A 10,438-nucleotide genomic window follows, 5' to 3' on the forward strand; every position below is an offset into this window, starting at 1 on the left:
CCTTGGCCGCCTTGCGTTTTGAGGATGACATGTTGCTGCTTCCACAGAGCGATCTGGGATATGCAGCCAGAAGCAACCTCACAGTGCAAGAAATACAATATCTATATATCTGTACACAGTACACCGATACACCGTGAGGCACTAGAGGGACCAGCACAGAAAAATCGCTTACCGCCCGCTTAAAAAAGCGGGTGTGTGGTCGCCAGATAGCCCCTAGTCCAGGTCTCCCAGAGCCTTGCGTCCTTCCTCCAGCCAGGCATGCATGTAATGGCTGCCGGCGTCTCGAGAGAGGAAGGGGGGCGGGCCCTGGGCGTTCCTGGCCAAGAGCGGGAAGCCTGCTTCCCTCTGTGCCCAGTGAGAGGGCTGGAGCATGTAAATCAGGCTCCAGCCCTCGTCGCTGCTAGCGAACAGCGTCTCTCCCCTACCCTGAATGACAGGGTGGGGGCGGGAACGAATCGGAGCTGCCGGCGTCCTAGGCCCAAAAAGCCGGGGACTAAATTTATAACCGCCGCCGCCGTAAAAGCGCGGACGGCGGATCCCCGGCGCACCACAAGTCACAGCAGCGCCGCCCGATCCAGAGGGGGTCGGCGCTGCGTTCCCATACACAAAAAAGTCCCCCAGTAATCTGTAGGGACACCAACTCCACGTTGCGGTCCCCGGCGCACTACAACACCCAGCCAGCCCGGAGTGTGTCTGTGCCTGCCGGGGACACAGAGTACCTGTATGATGCAGGGCCTGTCCCTGATCGTACTCCTGCTCCGTCTCCATCAGGTTCTGATGGGTCTGTGGATGGAGCCCGGCATCAGAGCTGAGAGGCCGGCAGGATCCCACTTCCACAGAGCCCTACCAGGGGATGTGGAAGGAAAACAGCATGTCAGGCTCCAGCCCTGTACCAGCAATAGGTACCTCAACCTTACAACACCATCCAGGGGTGAGAAGGGAGCATGCTGGGAACACTATATGTGTCCTCTTTTCTTCCATCCGAAACAGTCAGCAGCTACTGCTGACTAAAATCTGTGGAGCTATGCATGGAATGTCTGACCTCCTTCGCACACAAAGCTAAAACTGGAGAACCCGTGATACCACGGGGGGGTATAGCCAGAGGGGGAGGGGCCTTGCACTTTTAATGTAGTGCTTTGTGTGGCCTCCAGAGGGCAGTAGCTATACCCCAATCGTCTGGGTCTCCCAATAGAGCGCTGAAGAAGTTTACTTTTCTTACATTTTGTTTCCATAGTCAGGTTATTATTAAAAATCTCATTAAATATGCATGCAAAAAAAAAAAAAAAAAGTGCACAAAATACTAAAAGGTTCAACGAACGTTTATTCGATTTGCAGTAAAAACAGTAAAAAACATCTTTCCCCTACAACAGGTTTATTCAATGTTATCAAGTACAGGATTTTACAGGAGCGTGAAAACCTGGATCTCACCACAGCTTCAATACATCTTATACCCTGGTAAGGATTCTGGATGGCACCAAGACAGGGATCAGCACTAGTGATGAGCGGGCACTACCATGCTCTGTACTCCTAACCAGCAGTTGGATGCTCAGATGGGCACGACTAGTACAGAGTATATAATGGAAGTCAATGGGGGACTCAAGCATTTTTTTCGTGAATATTTCCTAGAAAAAAAATGCTAGCGTTCCCCATTGACTTCCATTATATTCAGTACTTGAGTCAAACCCATACAAGCATCCAACTACTCGTTATGAGGCCCAAGCACAGTAGTGCCCGCTCATCACTAGTTCCAACTACCCAAGCATGGTAGTGCTCATTCATCACTAGTTAAGAGTACTGAGCACCCAGCCATGGTAGTGCCCGCTCATCACTAGTTACAAGTACTGAGCACCCAAGCATGGTAGTGCTCGCTCAGCACTAGCTACGAGTACCCGAGCACGGTAGTGCCCACTCATCACTAGCAGTTACAATCACTCGAGCATGGTAGTGCCCGCTCACCACTGATCAGCAACCTTCAGGCACTTAAACTACAACTCCTAGAAATACTTGCGAGCCCCAGGCTGGTGGAGCCACCGATGCACATTGGGAGATGTAGTTTTACAGCAGCTGGATGACTAAGGCTGTAGATCCCTTTACTTAGGTCTACAACCATTTCTCATACCAAGAGTTGGACACCTCAGATTAAGTGATGAAGAATGAAGATGGGCTGTTGGGAATCACTTTGGATTCTTCACTGGTGAAGCCAACAAAATACAAAATTGCGAGTGTATATATAGCACAAAAACTGCCCGGCAATCACACGACTGATTGTAGTAGCCTGGTATCTACTCTACAACCATATCTGGGAGAGTTTCCATCCCCGATGCCCTCTTGATCTACAAGAAGGTGGGTGTTATATGACACTTCTCGTTCCAGCGCTTTCACGTTTGGTTTCCATCAGACCCGTTTCACCATAAGTTGATTTCTATAAAGCTGTGGCGATCTTCCTCCCTTCTCACAACATAATTCCTCCCTTCGTTATTATCCCAGTGTTCTGCTCCCTGGCACCAAAAACAAATACAGAACTCAGCCATCTTGGTGACGAGAAGCAGCGGGAGCCTGAACGAGAACGTGTCCGTCTCCTCTCCTCCGCAGGGATCCCGCAGATAAGAGCACGGAAGGTCGTAGTGGCTTTTCCAGTTGTTGTAGCTGACCCGAAGAGTTACCCGTTTCTCAAAGCCAATATTGCGCACGCGCACCGTGCCGGCCACTGCAGGTCCCTGGACGGCGCATTGCTCCAGGCAAACCTGCTGCCGTGTGAGCCTAGCCCGGAAACTGGTGTAGTCTTCGCCAGGAGGGTGAAAGTCCAGAATAAAGATTGAGTTGTAAATTGGGCGCAGGGCTCTTAACGAAGCCATGGCGAACCCCAGCGGATCTTCATCATAGAACGGACATGAGAAGTGACGTACGGTGGTGAGGGCCAGTCCCACAGCATCGGCAAAGACCACGCCTTTCTTACGTGGAACCGGAAGGCGAGGGCTTGGAGCCAAACATGGCCGGAGTGACTTAGCCGCATGGAGTCGAAGGTGGTGTGTAGGAGCGGGGTTGACACACAAGCACATGGAGAAGTCTCCAGGCATCCTGTAGGTAGAGGTAGAAGCCCTAGGACAAAAGATCATACACATGTTAATGCCTAATGTAAAACAAGCTTCAAGCATCACCTCTGGGTTGGGGGTAACCATAAAGGGGTTCAATAAGCAAAACAAAGTCATTCCATAACAGATTTCCCCCCACAGCTCACAAGCGTGTGTTCACACCAAGTCTTCAGAAGCTCTCCAACTGTGCCATCAAGACTCAGGATTTTTGGAGCATTTCTGCCCCCCCCAAAAAAACCCTTATAGTGTGAACTCAACTTTCACTGGCATCAACCTCCTGTGGGAAGGGGTGAGAATGAGGCAGTGTGTGGGGATGAGTATAGTGGAGGGGGCATAGGTACAACGTGGAGGGGAGAGTGGGGGGGGGGTAGATGAGGCATTGTGGGCAGGGAAAGGAGGGGGGTTTGTACACAGGGGAGGGGATAGGGATTGGGTGAGCCAGTGTGCATGGGAGGAATGCAGTGGAGGCAATTAGGTAGTATGGAGGGGTACAGTGGAGGGGAAATGAGGCAGTGTGGGCGGGGGGGGGGGTACAGTGGAGGGAGAATGAGGCAGTGTGAGCAGGAGGTGGGTACAGTTTGGAGGGGGATGAGGAGGGGGTGAGTCAGTGTGCGGAGGGGGGGGGTAATGAGGCAACATGGGCAGGGGGGGGGTGAGTACAGCGTGGAGGGGGATGAAGCAGGGGTGATGTATAGTGTGTGAGGGGTACAGTGGAGGGGAAATGAGGCAGTGTGGGCGGGGGGGGGGTACAGTGGAGGGAGAATGAGGCAGTGTGAGCAGGAGGTGGGTACAGTTTGGAGGGGGATGAGGAGGGGGTGAGTCAGTGTGCGGGGGGGGGGTAATGAGGCAACATGGGCAGGGGGTGAGTACAGCGTGGAGGGGGATGAAGCAGGGGTGATTTATAGTGTGTGAGGGGTACAGTGGAGGGGGTGCGGCAGTGTGACGGGGGGGGGGGGAACACTATAAACTATTGCACTGTTGGAGTAACTAAAGTACCTACATTACTGCACTAAACATAATATAAACTTTAGGAAACAAAGCCCCGAGCACTCACCTATAGAGGAATCTGGAATAACTGGAGCTGCAGCGATCAGACCCGGTGAGATACAGCGCACAGTGGCCGGGCTACACCGGATGCTTCTGGGGGGCGCACAGTGTTGTCCACGTGGAGCACAGCACAGCCCACTGCTCTCTATCAGACCAGCCGCACTGCGCTCCTCTCCCTCCGGCGACCTGCGCCAAGTAAAGCAGCAGCAGCTCCGACCGCCGGCTAATGTATCATGTGAGCTAGAGAATTGTGACCAATCACAAAGGGCTCGTTTTTCCAGTAACCAATAAAAAGCTGGATGGGCGGGTCTAGTGGAGCGAGGCAGTGAGCGCTGACCTGTCTGTGAGCCCGGAGTGCGCACGCTGCGTCCTGCGTCATCAGGAGATCCGCACGTGTCCGCCTGATGTGATCTGTGGTGCCTGGCGGTAATCCCAGCGACAGGAGGAGGGACTACAAGTGCTACCAACAGAGTGTATCCACAAACAGCAGTAGAGTCCCTATATAGAGTGTATCCACATATAGAGTGTATCCACAAACAGCAGTAGAGTGCCCCCATATAGAGTGTATCTACAAACAGCAGTAGAGGGCCCCATATAGAGTGTATCCACAAACAGCAGTAGAGTGCCCCCATATAGAGTGTATCTACAAACAGCAGTAGAGTGCCCCCATATAGAGTGTATCTACAAACAGCAGTAGAGTGCCCCATATATAGAGTGTATCTACAAACAGCAGTAGAGGGCCCCATATAGAGTGTATCCACAAACAGCAGTAGAGTGCCCCATATATAGAGTGTATCTACAAACAGCAGTAGAGGGCCCCATATAGAGTGTATCTACAAACAGCAGTAGAGTCCCTATATAGAGTGTATCCACAAACAGCAGTAGAGGGCCCCATATAGAGTGTATCCACAAACAGCAGTAGAGTGCCCTCATATAGAGTGTATCCACAAACAGCAGTAGAGGGCCCCATATAGAGTGTATCCACAAACAGCAGTAGAGTGCCCCCATATAGAGTGTATCCACAAACAGCAGTAGAGTGCCCCCATATAGAGTGTATCTACAAACAGCAGTAGAGTGCCCCCATATAGAGTGTATCCACAAACAGCAGTAGAGTGCCCCCATATAGAGTGTATCCACAAACAGCAGTAGAGTGCCCCCATATAGAGTGTATCCACAAACAGCAGTAGAGTGCCCCCATATAGAGTGTATCTACAAACAGCAGTAGAGTGCCCCATAGAGAGTCTATATGGGGCACTCTACTGCTGTTTGTAGTAGAGTGTATCTACAAACAGCAGTAGAGTGCCCCATATAGAGTGTATCTACAAACAGCAGTAGAGTGCCCCCATATAGAGTGTATCTACAAACAGCAGTAGAGTGCCCCCATATAGAGTGTATCCACAAACAGCAGTAGAGTGCCCCCATATAGAGTGTATCTTCAAACAGCAGTAGAGTGCCCCCATATAGAGTGCATCTACAAACAGCAGTAGAGGGCACCATATAGAGTGTATCTACAAACAGCAGTAGAGTGCCCCCATATAGAGTGTATCTACAAACAGCAGTAGAGGGCCCCCATATAGAGTGTATCTACAAACAGCAGTAGAGTGCCCCCATATAGAGTGTATCCACAAACAGCAGTAGAGTGCCCCCATATAGAGTGTATCTTCAAACAGCAGTAGAGTGCCCCCATATAGAGTGCATCTACAAACAGCAGTAGAGGGCCCCCATATAGAGTGTATCTACAAACAACTGTTGAGTGCCCCCATATAGAGTGTATCCACAAACAGCAGTAGAGTCCCTATATAGAGTGTATCTACAAACAGCAGTAGAGTGCCCCCATATAGAGTGTATCTACAAACAGCAGTAGAGTGCCCCCATATAGAGTGTATCCACAAACAGCAGTAGAGTCCCTATATAGAGTGTATCTACAAACAGCAGTAGAGTGCCCCCATATAGAGTGTATCTACAAACAGCAGTAGAGTGCCCCCATATAGAGTGTATCTACAAACAGCAGTAGAGTGCCCCCATATAGAGTGTATCTACAAACAGCAGTAGAGTCCCTATATAGAGTGTATCTACAAACAGCAGTAGAGGGCCCCCATATAGAGTGTATCTACAAACAGCAGTAGAGTGCCCCCATATAGAGTGTATCTACAAACAGCAGTAGAGTGCCCCCATATAGAGTGTATCTACAAACAGCAGTAGAGTGCCCCCATATAGAGTGTATCTACAAACAGCAGTAGAGTGCCCCCATATAGAGTGTATCTTCCATCAGCAGTAGAGTGCCCCCATATAGAGTGTATCTACAAACAGCAGTAGAGTGCCCCCCATATAGAGTGTATCTACAAACAGCAGTAGAGTGCCCCCATATAGAGTGTGTCTACAAACAGCAGTAGAGTGCCCCCATATAGAGTGCATCTACAAACAGCAGTAGAGGGCCCCCATATAGAGTGCATCTACAAACAGCAGTAGAGTGCCCTCATATAGAGTGTATCTACAAACAGCAGTAGAGGGCCCCCATATAGAGTGTATCTACAAACAGCAGTAGAGTGCCCCCATATAGAGTGTATCTACAAACAGCAGTAGAGTGCCCCCATATAGAGTGTATCTTCAAACAGCAGTAGAGTGCCCCCATATACAGTCATGGCCAAAAGTTTTGAGAATGACACCCAAATTCTATTTTCACATGATCTGTTGTCCTCTGGTTTTTATTTGTGTTTGTCTGATGTTTACATCACATACAGAAATATAATTGCAATCATATTATGAGACCAAAAGGTTATATTGACAGTTAGAATGAGTTAATGCAGCAAGTCAATATTTGCAGTGTTGACCCTTCTTCTTCAGGACCTCTGCAATTCTCTCTGGCATGCTCTCAATCAACTTCTGGATCAAATCCTGACTGATCGCTGTCCATTCTTGCATAAGCAATGCTTGCATTTTGCCAGAATTTGTTGGTTTTTGTTTGTCCACCCGTCTCTTGATGATTGCCCACAAGTTCTCAATGGGATTAAGATCTGGGGAGTTTCCAGGCCACGGACCCAAAATCTCTATGTTTTGTTCCATGAGCCATTTAGTGATCACCTTTGCTTTATGGCAAGGTGCTCCATCATGCTGGAAAAGGCATTGTTGGGCGCCAAACTGCTCTTGGACAGTTGGGAGAAGTTGCTCTTGGAGGACATTCTGGTACCATTCTTTATTCATGGCTGTGTTTTTAGGCAAGACTGTGAGTGAGCCGATTCCCTTGGCTGAGAAGCAACCCCACACATGAATCGTTTCAGGATGCTTAACAGTTGGCATGAGACAAGACTGGTGGTACTGTCGCGGGCGGAGGAGGGGGATTTTGATTGTGGGTTTTTTTTTATTATTGTCCGTGACGCCACCCACGGTTGTGGTGAGATTGGTGACACCACCGCTGCTCTGGACGGGGATCCCGGGAGCGGTGACAGGGAGCAGCTTTGTTGTTAGTTCTCCCCTCCGTGGGTAGGGGGGTTGGTTGTCCCGGGGCCCGGTGATGGGGTAGGGATGAATGGCAGGCGGGTTACGGGGCCTGGTGAGGTGCAGGGTCGCAGGGGCAGCGCTGTGCCGCACGGCACGGTGGTACTCACTCAGCCAATGATGAGGACACAGTTCTCGGTAAAACACACGGCTGGATGGACGGGTCCCACAGACAGCTGCGGTGTTGTTTTCTCCCGGCAGGTTGATAGTGACTGCCTTTCCCTTCACCTAGATACGGTAGATGGTTCCAATGGGTTCCCACCGGTAACCCGCTCCCCGGCTTGGATATAGGCCGGAGGAGCCCCTTTTGCCTGCAGGCGCTGGCCCTGAGAAACGGTTGCCTTGGCGGTGGCGGTGTCTCCCTCACTTTGGTTGGACTGTTGCCTTCTGTCGGGACTTGACTGTTGGGAAACCCAGGAGCTTCCCTTCACTAACGAATTTGGCAAATTCACGGCGACTCCTAGCCTTGCCGGGGTCCGTAAGCCCCTGCCAGATGGTGCTGGCTTCTCTTTGCGTACCGGTCCGGTACCGCCGGGCCACCGCCCGTCCACGGTCCTTACGGTAGACTCCAATCGGCCACTCCTGCAGACGGTCACCACCGTCTGCCAACCTTGCTGATCTGTCCGGGCCACACACCCGGACCAACTTCAGGCTGCTCTTTTACTACTTTCCTCCTTCCACTTTCACTTCTCCAACTGTCCTCACTCCTCTCCAAAACTAATCTCTGCTCTGCACTCAAGCTCTGCCTGAGCTAAACTGACTACAGTTTCCTGCCTCCAGGACTGTGAACTCCTCGGTGGGCGGGGCCAACCACCTGGCCCACCCCCTGGTGTGGACATCAGCCCCTGGAGGAAGGCAAGAAGGGTTTTGTGTTTGACTTCGGTGTGCCTGCTGGGAGTGTGGGGTGTGTGGGTGTTGTTCTCTGTGGCCCCTGGCTTGTCCAGGGTGCCACATTCCCCCTTAGTTAAATGCAGACCGTCCGCGGGCTGCCCGTCCATCACCGGTTTTATTTTCACAAACTGGAAAAGATAGAAAAACGGTAACACACATACAATTATAATAACTTCTTCCCACATCGGGAGGTACTCTTACTTTAACGTTACTAACGGTACTAAACGGTTACAGCTTTCGCTCTCTCCCACCCAAGCAACCTGGCCCTGATGCTGCCCCTAAGCAAACAGGCAGCACCCCTTGACCCCAGTCCTGCACAAGTTGCCCGAGCGGGTTCTGTCCTTTTCAGGGGACCCACATCCATGGGGAACCCCTGAAACCCCCCAGAGGATTGCCACCGGTTCCGGTGGTGGCTGGGCCCCAGCCTGCTCCACTGCGGGCCCTTCCTCCAATCTGCCTCTCCGGAGGCGGTAACGGTAGAAGCCACAACAAACATTCACATGCCACTAGTTTGTGGTTGCCCTGCTAGTTCTCGGGCCTGTTCATAAGGAGTTCCTTATGTAAAATGGTGAAGCGGGTCCCAACGGGGACCAGTTGCCGGCAACGACTGGTTTCAAATCAAGGTTGCAAATCAGGTGACTTTTCCACGGTATCATTCACTTATCATTCATTTTCAAACTCTGGTGGTCCCAACGGGGGACAACTCGCAGCGGGGCTCCGCTGACTTCGGAGCGGCTACCACCGCAGGGGGTCGGCCCACTCGGGGACCGGTCGGTACATCGGGTTCTCCTTCCACAGGCAGTTCAGTCCAGAACCACGGACGGCCGTTAAGAACGGTGGCGGGGGCAGCATGGTCGGAACCCCTTCCTCCATCAGCGACATTCCCTCTGGACCTCCGGATGCGGTGCCGGCCCCCGGCTCCCATGCAATCAGTGCTGGTTCTGGGGTTTGGGTGGACTGGTCACGGCGCGGCACGGCCGCAGCGGCCCCTTGCTCACGGGCCCCCACTACGACAACCATCCTGCGCATCCCCGCCTTCCAATCCAGCAGCTGCTGCAGGCTCTGCGCCCTCACCTTCAAGCAGAACCGGCCCAGCTCCTGCTCCAGTCATGCGGCGGTCCCGGCGGGGAGCTCACCCGGGCCGCAGTCTTCAAAGGCTACCCCTCCTCGATTTCCCCAGAGCTTAGACGCTCCGGTAGCGGGTACTCCCGCGCTCCAATTCAAGGACGCCGCCATTCTTCCATCCGCATCCCCCTTATCCTCTTTCCGGCTCCTCCTCTATCGGGGCGGGGTTTAGGCCTTCACTACTCGAGGAGACGCTCGAGTGGGAACTCTTCGCGCCCAAGATGGCGGCTTTTCAAATTTTCCAGCCGGACACCTCCGGCGGTCACACAAGGCGCACTTCCACCAGTCGGTAGAACGGTAGGATCCTGTTCATGACGCCAAGTTGTCGCGGGTGGAGGAGGGGACACTGCGCTCTCCCACTGCTCGGGTCCGGCTGCAGCTGCTGCTGCGGCTGCTGCTGCTCGGTGGTGGCTCGAGCGGTGGGCCGGATCCCGGGGACTCGAGCGGCATTCCTCGCTCATGAGTGAAAAGGGGGAATTTGATTGTGGGTTTTTTTTTGATTATTGTCCGTGACGCCACCCACGGTTGTGGTGATATTGGTGACACCACCGCTGCTCTGGACGGGGATCCCGGGAGCGGTGACAGGGAGCAGCTTTGTTGTTAGTTCTCCCCTCCGTGGGTAGGGGGTTGGTTGTCCCGGGGCCCGGTGATGGGGTAGGGATGAATGGCAGGCGGGTTAGGGGGCCTGGTGAGGTGCAGGGTCGCGGGGGCAGCGCTGTGCCGCACGGCACGGTGGTACTCACTCAGCCAATGATGAGGACACAGTTCTCGGTAAAACACACGGCTGG

General features: G+C 52.6%; 1 protein-coding gene across 1 annotated transcript; it reads right to left on the reverse strand.

The window, feature by feature from the left end:
- Positions 1-1,303: 1,303 nt before the first annotated feature.
- LOC142301975 (protein phosphatase 1 regulatory subunit 3C-like) lies at positions 1,304-4,346 on the reverse strand. Its single transcript, XM_075343041.1, has 2 exons — positions 4,147-4,346; positions 1,304-3,099 (listed from the first exon to the last, which is right to left on the reverse strand). Exon 2 carries the CDS (start codon positions 3,075-3,077, stop codon positions 2,406-2,408), a length of 672 nt encoding a protein of 223 aa, XP_075199156.1. The 5' UTR covers positions 3,078-3,099; positions 4,147-4,346; the 3' UTR covers positions 1,304-2,405.
- Positions 4,347-10,438: the final 6,092 nt, after the last annotated feature.

Source organism: Anomaloglossus baeobatrachus, chromosome 4, assembly GCF_048569485.1.
Source record: "Anomaloglossus baeobatrachus isolate aAnoBae1 chromosome 4, aAnoBae1.hap1, whole genome shotgun sequence".
NCBI classification, from domain to species: domain Eukaryota; kingdom Metazoa; phylum Chordata; class Amphibia; order Anura; family Aromobatidae; genus Anomaloglossus; species Anomaloglossus baeobatrachus.